Here is a 20,913-nt window from a genome sequence, read left to right as displayed (position 1 = left end):
GGTGGGGTAATTTAGTTATTGATTTTAATGGTGAGACCTCTGGATCTGTTTTCAATTATTAAAACAAGCTGCAAAAGGGGTGATAACTGAAGGTCAGAGCACAGTGTAATTTTTATATTTGGCGCCCCCTTGTCATATTTATTGTTATCATATGTGCCCTAGAACGAAATATGTTTTAATGAGAATTGTAGGCCTACATCACTTTTTACAAGCCGAGAGTTCAAGCAAATAATATCCCAGGGCATTTCCACAGTGACAAAATTCCAAGATTGTGCAAAGCTGTCATCAAGGCAAATGGTGGCTACTTTGAATAATCTCTAATATAAAATATATTTTGATTTGTTTAACACTTTTTTGGTTACTACATGATTCCATATGTGTTATTTCATAGTTTTGATTTCTTCACTATTATTCTACAATGTAGAAAATAGTAAAAATAAAGAAAAACCCTGGAATGAGTAGGTGTGTCCAAATTTTTTACTGGTACTGTATGTGGATCAAATTCGACCCTCGTAATCAATTAAGCAATGCCAGCCTACCATAAACACATTTCCAATATGCACAGTTCCATTAACAACCACGAAAACCAATAGGCTACCAAGAAAACTATAATAGAATGTCTCTATTTGTCACACCAGCCTTCGCTTTGGCTCCCCCTCTTGTCCAGCTCAGGCGTCGCCGGCCTTCTAGCTGCTGCCGAACCTGCTGCTGGCAAACGCCCTTCACTCATCAACCCCGGACTTGTCTTGTCATCATTACACACACCTGGTTCCAATCCCCACTCTATCACTGTATATATACTCTCTCTGTCAATTGTCTTTGTCGGTCATTGTATATGTTGCTTGTTTTCCTGAGAGGAATCGCTCCTACTATTTCCTGAGTCCTTTATATTTTGCACTGTGGGTTTCGTCCTGCTTTAAGCTATGGTGCTTTAATATATTCAGTAGTAACTAACCCTGCGACTGCCTCCTGCCTACACCTCTCTACACTTGTGACACTATTTGTATGATGAAACAAACCGATATGTACCTATACCCAGGGGCATTATTTGGGTTCTTGCAATGGAATTATATTGAATTCTGTTTATCACGCTATACCACAATAAACATAAAAGTAAAAATGCCGACATCATTGAGTGCTTTTGACCAAGAAGTGACAGGTTGGCTTGAAATCTCCGCTGCGCTCAAGCAGCACCATGGACAGAGCCCTACACACACGGAAGTCATTTTGCCATTCCATACCCTAGATTTTTGCTGAATGATGCCACTGGCTATACCACCAAGATGTTGATAAAACTAACCAGCTAGATTGTTTCTTACCTTTTCAGAAGAGTTGCAGCCTCCTTGATGCTCTGTGGAACTTCCTGAGTAATTGATCATTCCATTCTCCCAGAAATCTTCTTGTAAGATCCCCCTCAAATGCCAGTTGGATTAGTTTAGCTTTCCTCGGGTGTAGCATGCTTCTTCTGTGCTGAGTGAACACATTTGTCAAAGTGGAAAATGAGCTGTATACGTTGCCCATACTACGTCAATGGGCCGGGCGGTGAATTCTGGGCGATTCTGGGACAAGGAGAGCTCTCCTTCAAGGAGTGAATGGGAGTCAATTGGGCGCTAGCTCAAAAACCCAACATTAGCATTAATTTATTTGTCAAGAAGTAAAACATTACAAATCTTTTCCAAGATGTGAGATAATTAACTTGCTATCTATATTGTTGTATAGCTTTGGAATCGTGACATGATGTACTTTCGAGGAAACTAGGCACATTTCTCGACTCATACCCTGAAGGGATTGCGTGATGATTAGCTTAGCAACAGCGTGACGCAGCATGTCAACGTGAACACGATTGGTCGACAGTCTGCTGGGTGGGGCGTTACACGTTCCTCTATTCATTGCCGAATGAGATTCCTATCTCCAATATCTCTGGCAGAGCAGCCCAAGCGGGGTGATCGAGTGACAGACAGAGAGGAGCAGTTAATGGATTTACTAGATTTTGAGTTTCGGGCAGGACTGCGCTGGGCCTTAAATTTGGCAAAAGAAATCGGGCCTGGGTATGGTACAACCTGAATGTTGTGGGCATGGGTAGGGCTCGGGCTTAATTTCATGCCCATGCAGGGCTCTAATCTGCAGTAACTGAGTATCACAGCCACTCTCTTCCTATGAACCAATTGCTATAAAATGAACGTTTTTGGACAGAAAACCTGCGGCTAGGGTAGGATTCTAGGCTAACCTGGGCTGGCTTCTCTATTCCAAGATCGTCAGGAACAGACGGAGGTGGAGGGGGCTGTGGAGCCATTATCCTGGCGACGCTTGTGGAAGGGTGGGTAGGTTTTGCACGCGGAGCTAGCTGGAGCTCAGCAGCATCAACCCTGCTGGGCTTGTTGGCAGCCTCTGTGGTTTGATGCTGCTGCTCACCGACCTCCTTTTTGCTTTTTGGCCCATTCATTCCGACCCAGGGATGTTTGAGTAAAATAAATATTGTTATAATTAAATTCATTTGGGAAATGATTATTTTGGGTTAAAAAACACTCCAGGCCACTATTGAAGGTCTAAAACTAGATAGAAATTATGTCGACATTATAATGGACCTATATCTTTTCAAATAACTTTGTTCAGCAAATTGCTTTTGACAAACAAATCGGTCTGGAAAATGAAATGCCGATGTCGCTCTTGAGATGAAATTATTGCCCACCCATGCTGTAAACTTCCTAGAGTGGGTGAAAATGCGCTTTGGTGACGAAATGTAACTTCCTTATGTTATAAAATACATTTTACCAAGACAAATATGAAAATTAATGTTCTGAATTGTTCAGTGGGGTCTTTCTCAAACATATCATTAACATTATATCAAAAAAGTCGGATTTCGTAACCTACTGTAATACAGATGATAATAAGTACTGAGCTCTGTTGACATAGTGATGCAGGTTTCTCGTAACAACTTTTGAGGATTTTAAATTTTGTGGTGGTCGTCGTCAAAGTTGTTTCCGCTGGTCGCAAAAAGCTACATTTGCATGACACAAACTGAATAACAGTGCATTCAGAAAGTATTCAGACCCTTTCCTTTTTTCCACATTTTGTTACGTTACAGCCTTATTCTAAAATGTATTACATTATTTTTTTCCCTCATCAATACCCCATAATAACAAAGTGAAAACAGGTTTTTAGATTTTTTTGCAAAAATATAAATCAGAAATACCTTATTTACATAAGTATTCAGACCCTTTGCTATGAGACTCGAAATTGAGCTCAGGTGCATCCTGTTTGATTGGAATCCACCTGTGGTAAATTCAATTGATTGGACATGATTTGGAAAGGCACACACCTGTCTAAAGTTGAAGTCGGAAGTTTACATACACCTTAGCCAAATAAATGTAAACGCAGTTTTTCACAATTCCTGACATTTAATCCTAGTAAAAATTCCCTGTCTTAGGTCAGTTAGGATAACCACTTTATTTTAAGAATGCGAAATGTCAGAATAATAGTAGAGATAATTATTTATTTCAGCTTTTATTTATTTAATCACATTCCCAGTGGGTCAGAAATGTACATACACTCAATTAGTATTTGGTAGCATTGTCTTTAAATTGTTTAACTTGGGTCAAACGTTTCGGGTAGCCTTCCACAAGCTTCCCACAATAAGTTGGGTGAATTTTGGCCCATTCCTCCTGACAGAGCTGGTGTAACTGAGTCAGGTTTGTTGGCCTCCTTGCTCAAAAACGCTCTTTCAGTTCTGCCCACAAATGTTCTATAGGATTGAGGTCAGGGCTTTGTGATGGCCACTCCAATACGTTGACTTTGTTGTCCTTAAGCCATTTTGCCACAACTTTGGAAGTATGCTTGGGGTCATTGTCCATTTGGAAGACCCATTTGCGACCAAGCTTTAACTTCCTGACTGATGTCTTGAGATGTTGCTTCAATATATCCACATAATTTTCCTTCCTCATGATGCCATCTATTTTGTGAAGTGCACCAGTCCCTCCTGCAGCAAAGCACCCCCACAGCATGATGCTGCCACCCCCGTGCTTCACGGTTGGGATGGTGTTCTTCGGCTTGCAAGGCCCCCCCTTTTTTCTCCAAACATAACGATGTTCATTATGGCCAAACAGTTGTATTTCTGTGTGCAGTTGAAAAAATGTAGTCTGGCTTTTTTATGGCGGTTTTGGAGCAGTGGCTTTTTCCTTGCTGAGCGGCCTTTCAGGTAATGTCGATATAGGACTCGTTTTACTGTGAATATAGATTATTTTGTACCGGTTTCCTCCAGCATCTTCACAAGGTCCTTTGCTGTTGTTCTGGGATTGATTTGCACTTTTCGCACCAAAGTACGTTCATCTCTAGGAGACAGAACGCGTCTCCTTACTGAGTGGTATGACGGCTGCTTGGTCCCATGCTGTTTATACTTGCGTACTATTGTTTGTACAGATGAGCGTGGTACCTTCAGGCATTTGGAAATTGCTCCTAAGGCTGAATCAGACTTGTGGAGGTCTACAATTTTTTTTCTGAGGTCTTGGCTGATTTCTTTTGATTTTCCCATTATGTCAAGCAAAGAGGCACTGAGTTTGAAGGTAGGCCTTGAAATACATCCACAGGTACACCTCCATTTGACTCAAATGATGTCAATTAGCCTATCAGAAGCTTCTAAAGCCATGACATTATTTTCTGGAATTTTCCAAGCTGTTTAAAGGCACAGTCAACTTAGTGTATGTAAACTTCTGACTCAGTGGAATTGTGATACAGTGAATTATAAGTGAAATAACCTGTCTGTAAACAATTGTTGGACAAAGTAGATGTCCTAACCGACTTGCCAAAACTATACTGTAAACGTAAAAGGCTTTGAAAATAAAAAACTTGGTATACGGCACGCTCAGTGCTCAATTGACATTTCACAGAGGTACGATTGTTTTTCTGAGACATTCTCGAAGAATAATAGGAATTTAGAATTAATATCTATAGCGTACACTAAAATATGAAAATACTACATGTTATGTCTCAAAATCGATATACATCTTAACTCTATATTGTTTTATGTTCTTCAGATTTGAGAAGAAAGATGACGAGTTCAACAGGAAAGTGTGCCTGTCAGGTGGCCAGTAGGCCAGAATCCAGCCTAGCAGACATGATGCAATTTTCCAGATTTGTGACCACTTTTTTTCTCTGACCTCCATTGATTTAGTCACCCTAATTCTGGCCATCCTACATGGGTAAAAACTCAAAAAACATTTGAACGGATTATGATAGAGACATGAGGTTTGAACCATTCATTTTCTTAGAGGATTATCTACAGAATTAACATATTACTTTAACCATTGGTCAAATTATTCGTTTTTGATTGTACACCCTACATTCTGATTAATGAACACTCACACTCAGGGAAAGCCTAATTGCATTTACTCCCAATTGTGTGGAGTTTGCTGTTAATGCCATGTCTACCGAGGGAATGTAATCTAATGTCCTCGTGTGTGTAGATTAAGAGAGCCTGAAGTGATATCGCATGATCCCTGATGTCTAAGATATGAGAGAATGGGAGGTGTCTGCATGCCCTCTTCAACTGGAGATTAGTTTAGTCAAAGGAAATCCTTTAGAAAAACGAATTTCATGTGTCAGGTACATACTGTACAAGTACACCTAACTAACATTACATCCAAATACATTGTTCAAAACAGTTACTGTTAGGACATTTCATCCTAGCTCTGTCAGTCATTTCTCCAGCCCCATCTGGCAGCTTCATAGCAGGTTGCAAGGCTGCTGTTTAGTTGTTTTTCCAAATACAGAGTGGCCCTTTAATGGGCTGTTTGTGTGTTTGTTTCCAGCTGCTGTCCGAGAGCCAGATCAACATGGTGAAGGTGGTGAACTCCGTGAGTGATACACTCAACTCCATGCAAAAGGAGACAGGGAACCTGAAGAGCAAGCTGAAGGCAGACCTCCAGAGAGCACCTGTCCGTAATAGTCGGCCCAATGGCTGCTCCAATGGTAGGCCTATGGATAGTGGCTGGTGGAAGGAGAAATAGTAAATGAGTGCATGGACATCACTTAACTACACCATGTCAGCTGTAGGACAATTGTTGATCCCTTGAGCTGCAGTGAACCATATGTTAGATGTATTTAATGTCTGACATGGCTACTGTTCACAATTGCACTAGAGGAAAAAAAGCAGAGCTTCATATTGAAATAGGTTGAGACTGTGTTAGCTGTTTGCATACTCTGATATCCCAAATAATATTTGTACAAAAATGGCTTTTCTATAAGGTACATACAGGATTTGGACAGGGTGTAGTGAAGCTGTCTGGGTATATTCAGAGATAAGACAGACTATTAAGAGAATAAATTGGTGGAACTCACTGGTTTAATTGAATCATTTCTATGAAAAAATCTAGGATTTAAAAGTTAATCAGGTGTCTATCTGATCTCGCTAGGCTCCAGACCTCGGGACTGCAGTGATATCTTCGCCAGTGGCCAGCGGGAGGATGGGATCTACTCTGTCTTTCCCACACACTACCCTGCTGGCTTCCAGGTCTTCTGTGACATGACAACGGACGGAGGAGGATGGACGGTGAGTGTCTCATCTTTGTGTCAACCTGTGTCACGCCCTGCTGTGTAGGAGAAACAAACATGTTTAGGTATGATACCAGTACTTGATAGCAATGTACTATATACAGTACATCCACACGACAGATGGACAGACAGACAGATGCATGCACCAAACCAATGTTGTTTGTTTCTTTTTAATTCCATCACAGAGCAGTTAAAAGCATCACTCACTCACTCATTCATCAAACACATAGGAGCTTTAATAGCACACTATCAGAAAAGTCTAACTTTCAGGGTATGTTTGGAGAAATTAATTTGTATTACTTTTCTCATCACTATTCCTAAAGTGACCTCCATTACTTTATTGCTAAAAAAGCCAATTATCCTGAGCATGAGGTATCACTTAAAAGTACCTCTTTCTCTTTTTTCAAATGAATCACAATGTGTTTCAATACAAAGCCCATTAACTTTTCAAGTGCCTTGAAGGTAATATCCAGCGGCTTCTTAGCTTTCCTACCTCTCTTGCATTTCATGTTCTTCTAGACTGTTGTGTAGACAGAGCATTGTTAGTCTTGCTTTATTTAGAAAGCATTGACATTATAGTGGGATAAGTAGAGTGGGAGGGCAGTATAGCAACTGGCACAATGAGGATTGGAACCTCAGCTGTTGGGGGCATGTTTTGTCTGGAGGCTGCAGTTTTGATCACCAGACCAACCTCCAGCACAGAGCATTATACTTTAGATATGACAGCATGACATGAGGTAAACAAAGATCCTGCATGGGGTTTTATTAATTAATTAATTATTTAGGGGGTAGATCAGCTTTAATATTGCAGATAGATTGTGGCTTCCATCAATGTAATTGTCTGCATCATTTTTATTTTCTTAGTAAATATATATATACAGTATCAGTCAAAAGCTTGGACACACCTAGTCATTCCAGGGTTTTTCTTTATTTTTACTATTTTTTACATTTATGTAGAATAATAGTGAAGACATCAAAACTATGAAATAACCCATATGGAATCAGGAAGTAACCAAAAAAGTGCTAAACAAATCTAAATATATTTTATATTTGAGATTCTTCCAATAGCCACCCTTTGCCTTGATGACAGCTTAGCATTCTCTCAACCAGCTTCATGAAGTAGTCACCTGGAATGCATTTCAATTAACAGGTGTGCCTTGTTAAAAGTTAATTTGTGGAATTATTTCCTTCTTAATGCGTTTGAGCCAATCAATTGTGTTGTGACAAGGTAGGGGTGGGATACAGAAGATAGCTCTATTTGGTAAAAGACCAAGTCCATATTATGGCAAGAACAGCTCAAATAAGCAAAGAGAAACGACAGTTCATCATTACTTTCAGACATGGTTAGTCAATCCGGAAAATGTCAAGAACTTTGAAGTTTCTTCAAGTGCAGTCGCAAAAACCATCAAGCGCTATGATGAAACTGGCTCTCATGAGAACCACCACAGGATGGGAAGACCCAGAGTTACCTCTGCTGCAGAGGATAAGTTCATTAGAGTTAACTGCACCTCAGATTGCCGCCCAAATAAATGCTTCACAGAGTTCAAGTAACAGACACATCTCAACATCAACTGTTCAGAGGAGACTGCGTGAATCAGGCCTTCATGGTTGAATTGCTGCAAAGAAACCACTACTAAAGGACACCAATAAGAAGAAGAGACTTGCTTGGGCCAAGAAAAATGAGCAATGGACATTAGACCGGTGGAAATCTGTCCTTTGGTCTGATGAGTTCAAATTTGAGATTTTTGGTTCAAACCGTATTGTCTTTGTGAGACAGAGTAGGTGAACGGATGATCTCTGCATGTGTGGTTCCCACCATGAAGCATGGAGGAGGAGGTGTAATGGTGTGGGGATGCTTTGCTGGGGACACTGTCAGTGATTTATTCAGAATTCAAGGCACACTTAACCAGCATGGCTACCACAGCATTCTGCAGCGATACGCCATCCCATCTGGTTTGTGCTTAGTGGGCCTATCATTTGTTTTTCAACAGGACAATGACCCAAAACAAACCTCCAGGCTGTGTAAGGGCTATTTGACCAAGGAGAGGGATGAAGTTCCGCATCAGATGACCTGGCCTCCACAATCACCCGACCTCAACCCAAATGAGATGGTTTGGATTGAGTTGGACTGCAGAGTGAAGGAAAAGCAGCCAACAAGTGCTCAGTATACGTGGGAACTATTTCAAGACTGTTGGAAAAGCATTCCTCACTAAGCTGGTTGAGGGAATGCCAAGAGTGTGCAAAGCTGTTATCAAGGCAAAGGGTGGCTACTTTGAAGAATCTCAAATATAAAATATATTTGGATTTGTTTAACACTTTTTTGGTTACTACATGATTCCATATGTGTTATTTCATAGTTTTGATGTCTTCACTATTATTCTACAATGTAGACAATAGTACAAATAAAGAAAAACCCTTGAATGGGTAGGTGTGTCCAAACTTTTGACTGGTACTGTATATATATAAAATATGTATATTTTTAAATATATTTTCCTTTATCATTTTCCCCTAACCCTACCACCCCTCCCCTAATTGGAGTAAACTAATGGACAACAACACTTAAGCTTCTACTTCCAGCTTATACATACTATATACTGTACATTTTACGGACACAGTATATTTTATAATAGTTATCTTTTGTTTGTTTTTAATCCCATACTTCAGCTACCCTCAACCTCTCCCAGCTATCTCTGAAGACCATCCAGTTTTGATTTCTATTTACCATATATTTGTCAACTGTGCTGTTTCACAAAAGTTCTGAACCTATTTACATTTTACGGACACAGTATATTTTACATTAGTTATCTTGTTATTTTTAATCCCACCCTTCATCTCCACTCAACCCCTTCCATCTATCTCTGAACGCCATCCAGGTTTGATTTCTATTTGCCATATATTTCTCGACTGTGCTGTGATGTTTCACAAAAGTTCTGAACCTTTCTAGTCTCATAGTTTCTACAGATTGTAAATTAAAGATACAAAAAATTCTAAGAGTATTATTATATTATTGATCGATTGACTATGACTTTTTAAATCACCCAGCAGTGCCATTTGCAGATTTAGCTCCAGGTTGCAATTCCTGAACCTACCACCAAAAACAAGCTACATAATAACAATAATAATATGCCATTTAGCAGACACTTTTATCCAAAGCGACTTACAGTCATGTGTGCATACATTTTTACGTATGGATGGTCCCGGGGATCGAACCCACTACCCTGGTGTTACAAGCGCCATGCTCTACCAATTGAGCTACAGAGGACAGTATATGGACAGTACAAAAACAAATGATCTAATGAGTCTGTCTCTTTGCAGCAAAATCTCCAGAGCTGGGATGGTTGTATCCCCCATATATATAACATACTATTGGTTGTAAGAATTTTGTATAATAATTTTAATTGAAAAAAGTTTTGAATTCAGCGTCTTTTTGTGGATCAGTTCATAAACCATGTGCCATGGAATCGGTACATCGAAAATCTCTTCCCAACTATTTTGCAATCAATATGGCACAGCTGTCCATTTTTGGGTCCTTACATTTTTGTTTATCACAGTTTTCTTTAACTAATTTTGGTCGTTAATGCAGGCCCGACAGACAAGTTCCTTACTTTCTCCCCCTTTCACTTGCCTCTTCCATTTTTGCGGTAATGCTGCAATTAGTTGGTTGTCATTTTGAGTAAAGCAGACATTTCCATATATTTTTGTTAGCTGCATGTGTGACATAACTCCCCAGTCCTATTTATGATATAATTTACAAAGATTATTTTAAATAAAAAAATACTGTTTTTCTTATCAACTAGTATATTTGAGTTTAACCATAATTTTTGTTCTAATATTTGTTCTTTTTTTCTGGTGGATTAAACTGAAATTGGAACCAACTTTCTATAGCTTGTTTTAAAAATAGCGATATTTTGGAGATTATTTCATTTTCAAATAACTGAAAGTGAGAGGTTGTAAACTGAATAAAGAGATGTCGTGACATGACTTTCATTAATATGATGACTGTTATTTATTCAATCAACTAACTATGTTTAATTGTTACTCGATTAAATTAATAATGTAAAAATTAACTCATCAGGATTTGGGACACCACGGAATATGTTTTTTATAGAGTTACCTTCTCCTGAATTAAACTCTAAAGGTCTTTACCTATCTATATGTATAAAAGAGTCAACGTATTAATCAATACCTCTTATCAGTCGTCATTCTGAACGGTCGTAGACTTCTTGGATCTGCAAGAACCCCAGCTTTACTTATGATTCAGCACTACGCAAATTGGTTTAACTATTTATTTACTAGCTAACTAAATTATAACACAGAATAACATACACACTTAATACATGAGAAAAAGTCCCTAGCGGACTAACAACAACATGACTGCCTAGTTACCAAAAGAGGGAGGGGTAGAGAGCGAGAGAAAGAAAGAGACGCAACACATCGTTCATTTGGAAACTATGCTCACAGTAATAATTTACTTTGCACACGAACCACTGCCCGTTTGGAGTAAAAAACTCATGAATGTATTTACGTGTTTGAATGCCTTTGTTCGCCGTTTATCTCTGTCGGACCAAGCCTTCTTGAAAAGTGTTTGGTTGTCCGCAAGAGGTCACAATGTCATTATTCTTAGTTGTCCTGGTCTGTAGTGGAGTCTCTCCAGAACAGGTAATTAGCTGTCCCAGTGATTTTTCTGAGTGGGGAGCTTTCTTCTCCACCTCGTGTGGATAGTCAGAGTTTGAATCACTTTACAGGCACAGCTGCAGCCTGGCGATGTTCAGGTCTAGTCTGGGAGGATCTTCTTCACCTCGTGTTGAGGTTCAATGTTCCAACCATTTTCAGACGTGTAGCGACCACTCCACGTCTTTCTGGTCTGCTATGTTAATTCTTAACTCATCCTTTATACACTCTGGTGAAAAGGGTGTTCCGTCATGCTGACACGATCTCTGAGCTCATTCGGGGCGTGTCTACTTACTGGTGCAAAGCATCACCAAAAACGATGATCTCGTTAGAAAACTAAAATCACATTCATATCTTAACAAAAATACTCTCATAATTTTCCATATTATATACACAACGTATTGGATGAAAACTTTACGGATAAAGGAGATACAGTTGAAGTCGGAAGTTTACATATACCTTAGCCAAATATAATTAAACTCATTTTTTCACAATTCCTGACATTTAATCCTAGTAAAAATTCCCTGTCTTAGGTCAGTTAGGATCACCACTTTATTTTAAGAATGTGAAATGTCAGAATAATAGTAGAGAGTGATTTATTTCAGCTTTTCTCAGTGGGTCAGAAGTTTACATGCACTCAATTAGTATTTGGTAGCATTGCCTTTAAATTGTTTAACTTGGGTCAAACGTTTCGGGTAGCCTTCCACATGCTTCCCACAATAAGTTGGGTGAATTTTGGCCCATTCCTCCTGACAGAGCTGGTGTAACTGAGTCAGGTTTTCAGTTCTGCCCACAAATATTCTATAGGATTGAGGTCAGGACTTTGTGATGGCCACTCCAATACCTTGATTTTGTTGTCCTTAAGCCATTTTGCCACAACTTTGGAAGTATGCTTGGGGTCATTGTCCATTTAGAAGGCCCATTTGCGATCAAGCTTTAACTTCCTGACTGATGTCTTGAGATGTTGCTTCAATATATCCACATAATTTTCCTTCCTCATGATGCCATCTATTTTGTGAAGTGCACCAGTCCCTCCTGCAGCAAAGCAACCCCACAGCATGATGCTGCCACCCCCGTACTTCACGGTTCGGATGGTGTTCTTCGGCTTGCAAGCAACCCCCTTTTTTCTCCAAACATAACAATGGTCATTATGGCCAAACTATTTTTGATTCATCAGACCAGAGGACATTTCTCCAAAAAGTATGATCTTTGTCCCCATGTGCAGTCTGGCTTTTTTATGGCAGTTTTGGAGCAGTGGCTTCTTCCTTGCTGAGCGGCCTTTCAGGTTATGTCGATATAGGACTCGTTTTACTGTGGATATAGATACTTTTGTACCTGTTTCCTCCAGCATCTTCACAAGGTCCTTTGCTGTTGTTCTGGGATCGATTTGCACTTTTCGCACCAAAGTACGTTCATCTCTAGGAGACAGAACGTGTCTCCTTCCTGAGCGGTATGACGGCTGTGTGGTCCCATGGTGTTTATACTTGCGTAGTATTGTTTGTACAGATGAACGTGGTACCTTCAGGCGTTTGGAAATTGCTCCCAAGGATGAACCAGACATGTGGAGGTCTACAAATTTTTTTCTGAGGTCTTGGCTGATTTCTTTTGATTTTCCCATTATGTCAAGCAAAGAGGCACTGAGTTGGAAGGTAGGCCTTGAAATACATCCACAGGTACACCTCCAATTGACTCAACTGATGTCAATTAGCCTATCAGAAGCTTCTAAAGCCATTACATCATTTTCTGGAATTTCCCAAACAGTTTAAAGGCACAGTCAATTTAGTGTATGTAAACTTCTGACCCACTGGAATTGTGATACAGTGAATTATAAGTTAAATAATCTGTCTGTAAACAATTGTTGGAGAAATTACGTGTCATGCACCATGTAGATGTGTAGAATGTGTCTGTACAAAGTAGATGTCCTAACCGACTTGCCAAAACTATAGTTTGTTAACAAGAAATTTGTGGAGTGGTTGAAAAACGAGTTTTAATGACTCCAGCCTAAGTGTATGTAAACTTCCGACTTCAACTGTATACTTTCCAAGTTACAGTATTTTCTTGATACCATTCTTAATGACATCACAAAATAATAAACAATATGACATGATTATTCTTTAGATCCCCACTGACCATTCCCCACATTCTTATCTTAGAAACATTCACTTAGAAGTATTCACTTTTTGGACGTAAGAGTTTAGGCAGCATAAGTCTTCTGGAGACAAAGGGGCATTCCAATCAATACTGGAGAGCAAGAGATTTCCCCTCCTGCCTAATTTACAACCGAGTGTTAAGGTGTTATATCCAGCCCGGTCCCCCCTCCCCTCTTCTGTGGGTGAGAGGGGGTCTGGTTATTGATCTGAGGCCAAAAAGGCCATTCTTGAACATAGGGTGAGACATTCTTACTAATCTGCTAGAGAACCAGTTCGGATTTAAGTATAACTTTTTTATGACTGTATGACTGTAGCCTTTAGTGAGAGGTCTAATGCTTTAATATTTAGTCATTTCTGCCCTCCGAATTCATATTCATTATATAAATAGGCCCGTTTAATTTTGTCTGGCTTGCCGTTCCAAATCAAATGGAAAATGTTTTGCTCTTATAATTTAAAAAACAAGTCGCTAGGTGTAGGCAAGGCCGTAAGCAAATACGTAAACTGGGAAATGAATAAAGAGTTAATCAGGGTGATTTTTCCACAAAGCAAGATCTTATCTATTTTTGCTAACTTTCTATTAACATTTATTGTGGTGAGATCATTTCTTTATTTCAGGATATGAATACCAAGTATGTCCACTTCACCGTCAGACCATATTATTGGTAAACTACACAGTAATGTAAAAGTTGTATTTTTTTGTGATCCAATATGTAATATAGTACACTTATCATAATTTGGTTGTAATCCAGAGAGGTTAGAAAAATTATCTAGATCCTCTATGAGGCTGTGGAGGGATCCAAATTGTGAATTTAAAAGAAAACATGAATCATCAGCGTACAATGACACCTTTGTTTTTAAGCCCTGGATTTCTAGCACCTTGATATAATTGTTGGATCAGATTTTAATAGCTAACATTTCGATGGTCATAATAAATAGATATGCCGATAGTGGACAACTTGTTTTACTCCTCCTGACAGTCAAATACTTTCTGAGAAGTAACCATTATTTACTATATGACATTCTCCCAATCCTCTTCTGGATCATCCAAATGCACTCTAGCAAACTTCAGACTGGCCTGGACATGTACTGGCTTAAGCAGGGGGACACGTCTGGCACTGCAGGATTTGAGTCCCTGGCGGCGTAGTGTGTAACTGATGGTAAGCTTTGTTACAATGGTCCCAGCTCTCTGCAGGTCATTCACTAGGTCCCCCCGTGTGGTTCTGGGATTTTTGCTCACCGTTCTTGTGATCATTTTGACCCCACGGCGTGAGATCTTGCGTGGAGCCCCAGATCGAGGGAGATTATCAGTGGTCTTGTATGTCTTCCATTTCCTAATAATTGCTCCCACAGTTGATTTCTTCAAACCTAGCTGCTTACCTATTGCAGATGCAGTCTTCACAGCCTGGTGCAGGTCTACAATGTTGTTTCTGGTGTCCTTTGACAGCTCTTTGGTCTTGGCCATAGTGGAGTTTGGAGTGTGACTGTTTGAGGTTGTGGACAGGTGTCTTTTATACTGATAACAAGTTCAAATAGGTGCCATTAATAGAGCTAACGAGTGGAGGACAGAGGAGCCTCTTAAAGAAGAAGTTACAGGTCTGTGAGAGCCAGAAATCTTGCTTGTTTGTAGGTGACCAAATACTTATTTTCCACCATAATTTGCAAATAAATTCATTAAAAATCCTACAATGTGATTTTCAGGAAATTTTTTTCTCAAATGGTCTGTCATAGTTGACGTGTACCTATGATGAAAATTACAGGCCTCTCTCATCTTTTTAAGTGGGAGAACTTGCACAATTGTTGGCTGACTAAATACTTTTTTCCCCCACTGTATATAAATTCCAGTCGTACTTTATTAAAAGCCTTTTCAAAGTCAGCTATGAATACCAGGCCTGGTTTCCCAGATTTTTCATAGTGTTCTATTGTTTCCAGTGCTTGTCTTATATTATCTCCAATGCATTGTCCATGTAACAAACCTGTCTGATTAGAATGAATAATATCAGACAATACCTTTTTAATTCTATGCACACTATGCATTTTGCTACAATCTTTGCATCACAACACTGAAGTGTAAGGGGCCTCAAATTTTTTTAATGGACTGGATCTTTATATATACCACTTGGCTCCTGTTTTAGTAATAATGAAATCAGACCATCTTGTTGAGTATCTGATAATCTACCATTTTTATAGGCGTGGTTAAAACATGCTAATAACGGTCCTCTGAGTACATCAAAAAAGGTTTGGTATACGTCAACTGGTATGCCATCCAGCCCTGGTGTTTTCCTGGACTTAACAGCTTTAATTGCATCAAGATGTTCCTCCTCTGTAATTTGGCCTTCATATGAGTCTTTCTGTACAGCTGTTAATTTTACATTATTATTAGAAAAAAATCCTTACAATTAACTTTGGTTAGTGGAGATTGAGGAGACTCAAACGAAAACATATGCTTAAAGTACTTTGCTTCCTCATTTGGAACAAGTTTCAGTAAATACTTTTTGGTAGCATTTCTATGTTGAAGATAAAAAAATAATTGTGTGTATTTTTCCCCATATTCCATCCAGTTCGCTTTATTTTTTATAATATATTACACTTGATCTTTATTGAATAAGTTCCTTCATTTCTTTTTGTTATTCCTCTACCGTATTCTGTACATTTTTGGCCAACAATTATTATTTTTGCAAACAATTATTGTGATTCATCCTGTATTGTCCCTAACATCATTACCCCATAGCAACAGATGTGGGATACGTACACACACACACACACACACACACACACACACACACACACACACACACACACACACACACACACACACACACACACACACACACACACACACACTCATACTATATACCCTTCCCCCACAAACAACCACAAGCTCAGATGTTCAAGAGTTGTTCCATCCCAGAGCCCAACTCAATATGACATTTACATAAGTACTCAGACCCTTTACTCAGTACTTTGTTGAAGCACCTTTGGCAGCGATTACAGCCTTGAGTCCTCTTCGGTATGACGCTACAAGCTTGGCACACCTGTATTTGGGAAGGTTCTCCCATTCTTCTCTGTAGATCCTCTCAAGCTCTGTCAGGTTGGATGTGGAGTGTCGCTGCACAGCTATTTTCAGGTCTCTCCAGAGATGTTTGACCGGGTTCAAGTTCAAGCTCTGGCTGGGCCATTCAAGGACATTCAGAGACTTGTCCCAAAGCCACTCCTGCGTTGTCTTTGATATGTGCGTAGGGTCGTTGTCCTGTTGGAAGGTGAACTGTCGCCCCAGCATGAGGTCCTGAGCGCTCTGGAGCAGGTTTTCATGAAGGATCTCTCTGTACTTTGCTCCATTCATCTTTCTCTCGATCCTGACTAGTCTCCCTGCCACTGAAAAACATCCCTACAGCATGATGCTGCCATCACCATGTTTCACCTTAGGGATGATGCCAGGTTTCCTCCAGACCAATCAATCTTGGTTTCATCAGACCGGAGAATCTTGTTTCTCATGGTCTGAGAGTCCTTTAGGTGCCTTTTGGCAAACTCCAAGCGGGCTGTCGTGCCTTTTACTGAGCAGTGGCTTCCGTCTGGCCACTCTTCCATAAAGGCCTGATTGGTGGAGTGCTGGTTGTCCTTCTGGAAGGTTCTCCCATCTCCACAGAGGAACTCTGAAGCTCTGTCACCTCCCTGACCAAGGCCCTTCTCCCCCAATTGCTCAGTTTGGCCAGGCGGCCAACTCTAGGAAGAGTCTTGGTGGTTCCAAACTTCTTCCATTGAAGAATGATTGAGTCCACTGTGTTCTTGGGGACTGTCAATGCTGCAGAAATATTTTGCTACCCTTCCCCAGATCTGTGCCTCGACACAATCCTGTCTCGGAGCTCTACGGACAATTCGTTCGACCTCATGGCTTGGTTTTTGCTCTGACATGCACTGTCAACTGTGGGACCTTATATGGACAGGTGTGTGCCTCTCCAAATAATGTCCAATCAATTGAATTTACCACAGGTGGACATAGTGAAGAGTATGAATACTTATGTAAAATAAGGTATTTTTTAAATTATTTTTGTATATACATTTGCTAACATTTCAAAAAACCTGTTTTCGCTTTGTGATTATGGGGTATTGTGTGTAGATTGATGAGATGTTTTATATATTTAATCCATTTTAAAATAAGTCTGTAACGTAACAAAATGTTGAAAATGTCAAAGGGTTTGAATATTAAAATCTATTTATAAATACTATGAATAGAAAGTTGAATACTAATTATTTTACACATTCCCTATCTTGAATGGTGTAGTGTATTTGTAGTTTATTTCTTTAACAATTATTGTGTTTTATTGTTTTCTGTTGTTTTTTATTACAATCCCTACCATGGATAGTATTGGGTGTTCCATTATTCGACTCCTCTATGGGAACATTGTATTATTTAGAATAGCCATGGAGTAGTCTTGGTATCTCAGAACAGTTGATTATCAATGTACATTTTATCGACTACGAGAGCTACACGTTTCCCTTTTAGTCTATTCTTTCTGAAGAGTGGGTACAGAACGTTGTGCCGTTCTGCATTTTCCTTTGGGAACTGATCATTCATTCCTATTTTCGTGCCAGCCAGTGTTTTGCACAGGCTTTTAACCATTATTTTATCTTTAAAGAATGCAAATTTGGCAACGATTGGGCGCTCGTATCGCTGTCCTCTCTGTCCGAAACGGTGTACACATTCGAGTTAGATTTTGTCGACAGTATCGCCCGGGATTTGTAGTGCTTTAAGAAGGAATTCTTTCACCACACTTTCAGGATCTTCACCCTCATTTTCTTTAATACCAGTAAGTACCTGATTTTCTCGAATGGATCTAGTCTGTATTCCAGGTAAGGCTTCTCTCAGAAACATGTTCTCCTTTTTAAGTTCTTTAACGTCTGTTTCAATCTTATTGACTGTACCTTTTAGCTTGTTTTGTCGCAGCTTTTTCGTCACTCATTTCGAGCTCGCCTTCATCTCCTTTATTTATTTACTGACAAGTTCAAGTACGCCCAATTGATCATTTATTGATTTTAGCAGGTCGGTTTCCACTCTTACCGTACCAGGTGGTGAAAACCATAAATCATCAGTTTCTGTCGAGGAATCTCGTAATTCTCTCTTGGAGTTTTTCTGTTCTCAATTTCTTCCCTGGTTCCTCTCCGACATGTTTTGGCCTTGACTGCTTTCATAATATTTATCAATAAACTTCTCTAGCCTTATACGTTTTTGGGGGTTATTATCCAGCTTGAATGTTATTGCCCATGAGTAAATAGATCAGTGTAGTGCTACTATTTAGTCCGTTTTAGAGATATTGAATATTGCTATTTCTCATGAGGCATTCTGCATCGCCATCTTTAGTCCACCATATTAGCTTTATTTGTCGATGCTCACCAGCGGGACATCATTTGCCTTTAAAATGGCTGCCCATATACTGTATCAGTAAAGTGGAAGCCCTATCCCGTTGGTGCATTTTGAATATGTTCCATTTATTTCCTCGGCTGCAGTCACACTCAAGGTCTGCAGAAACCCCCAGATGGCTTGTGCTGAGAGAAGCTGTAGTGCAATGGCCTTTTAAATTGAAAAGAGTGTGATATTCATAACTTCCACCATGCGGGGTGGCAATAGCTGAGATAGTGACAGGGCAACATTTCCTCTGTGACTTGTTGAGGTCTCCAGGGCTCTAGAGTCATCTCCCCCTAGCTTGGTGTCAGGAGACTGGCTGAGGTTGGTTTAACAGAGGAGTACCAGGAGACACATTCCCAGACCAAAGTGTAATGATTCATTGATGGACTTTACCAAAATCTTAAATGAGACAAATAGTACCCAGTGACTACAGACCAAGCTGCTTCCCACAGATGAGAGCATTAGTTTCCGATAATTCAGACATTTTCTACTTGACCACATCTCAGCAGTGGGCGATGGAAGGTGAAGAATGGAGCTTTTAAAGGGAATTAATAGTCACAGCGACCTTATTCATCATTGCTGGCCTCCAGCAGTTTTCTGATGAGGTTGCAGACTCCTCTTGTTTCTCTCTGCACAGCTGAAGAGCTGGGAGCTCTGCTTTCCTGAGATACAGGAGGGCTGCTGCTACACACTCAGACATGCAGCGTCTCTCTCTCTCCCTCACTCTCTCTCCGCTCTCTTTCTCTCTCTCTCTGCTCTCTTTCTCTTTCTCTCTGTATAATTAGTTTTTCCGTAGTATTGGCCTGATAGCCTCATGTGAACAGCCAGGTCACCCGTGATACAAGTCAGTATTCGACGTCCATCCATGTCTGAGGACGTCGGGAGATGACGTGGAAACCGGCCACAAGGGGCAACAGTGAGCGCTGTTACCTTCAAGTAGGTTTCGGTTTTGCTAGGGTGTTGTGGATGGGAATGGCAGATGGGCATAAGCATCTGCCTCTGATTCCAAAGGTATCAAGTTCAAATCCAGCAATATAAAGTTATTTGAGAGATTTTCATTTTAAGCCTATCCCAAACCTTAACCCTTACTTTAACCATTCAGAGTTAATGCCTAACCTTAAGATTTCTGAGATAAGGCCTAAACCTAACCCTGACCTTAAACATTTGGAGTTAATACTTAAACTTAACCTTAAACACTTCGAAATTTGACGTTTGCAGCAACTTTTAAATTTGATGTTTGAGATACATGGATGAACGTCTAATTCTGACGAGAGACTGTGAGAGCTAGTTGCGTGTGAAAGCCAGATAATATCATATGACCCTAATGGATGAAGGTCTTTTCCCTGAGGCATCCCTGGCGTTGACAAAGTGCACAAGACTAGCCAGAGTGAGTTGGCAGATTTCACTCAGATCACTCTGTTTTAAATTGAAATTAGTTCGATAAAAGATGTTTGATAAATGTTCTAAGCTGACATATGGAATTGTTTTAAGATGGCCATACTATGGGTCATTTAGCATTTAGCATTGAATAACACATTCATAAATGGCCAAAAAGACATTCGGACGCTACTGACGTTTTCGTGAGAAGACCGATTTTCCGGATGTCTCATGGTCTGACGAACACCGCTCTAGCTCTGCCACCTTTCACTGCAGATGCGGAAGTGCGACGTCAGCGGATGCAGTGGATTGAGACGCATCCAATGAAAAAACCCCCAGATATCTCTAGCTTAAACTGATGGATTTTGATGGGGATTTTTTATTATGTTACTTAGATTGACACACTGGTGCGTCAATCAACTCTAGGGGGTTAATCTGGACTCCTCACATTTTTCCACTCCCACTGTGATGTCAGGATACTGTAGCAGCTTGTCTTTGAAGGTTGCTCGAACCCTAGAGGCAGAAGAGAGGTTAACAATCCCAGATCCACCCTATTTACAGTGGGAACGTAATTAGTGTGTTTTGACAACCTTGACATTCACTCTTCGCCCATTTCACTCTTGGGTCAGCTTCAATGTGTGGGGGTTGCCTCTCCCCACTGGCGGCCAGCACTCAGTAGACTGTTGGATTATGACATGCTAGTACGCTGATGTGCCTATGAGGGAGTGTCTCAATCAGGTCTCTTCATGCACTGGAGGAGAGAGGTCA

At 40.1% G+C, this 20,913-nt stretch overlaps 1 protein-coding gene across 2 annotated transcripts in view; it reads left to right on the top strand.

The window, feature by feature from the left end:
• Window positions 1-20,913, top strand: part of LOC121550950 (fibrinogen C domain-containing protein 1-like) — a 188,879-nt gene that overhangs the window by 75,696 nt on the left and 92,270 nt on the right. For both annotated transcript variants that reach the window (XM_041863415.2, XM_045226822.1), the window contains 2 exons: window positions 5,805-5,964; window positions 6,408-6,544. In XM_041863415.2, coding sequence (XP_041719349.1) covers window positions 5,805-5,964; window positions 6,408-6,544 — 297 coding nt within the window. The remainder of the gene's footprint in view (window positions 1-5,804; window positions 5,965-6,407; window positions 6,545-20,913) is intronic.

This window comes from Coregonus clupeaformis, chromosome 18 (assembly GCF_020615455.1).
Source record: "Coregonus clupeaformis isolate EN_2021a chromosome 18, ASM2061545v1, whole genome shotgun sequence".
Taxonomy (NCBI): domain Eukaryota; kingdom Metazoa; phylum Chordata; class Actinopteri; order Salmoniformes; family Salmonidae; genus Coregonus; species Coregonus clupeaformis.
Note: the sequence above shows the minus strand (reverse complement) of the source record. Positions and strands in the feature narration are given on the sequence as shown.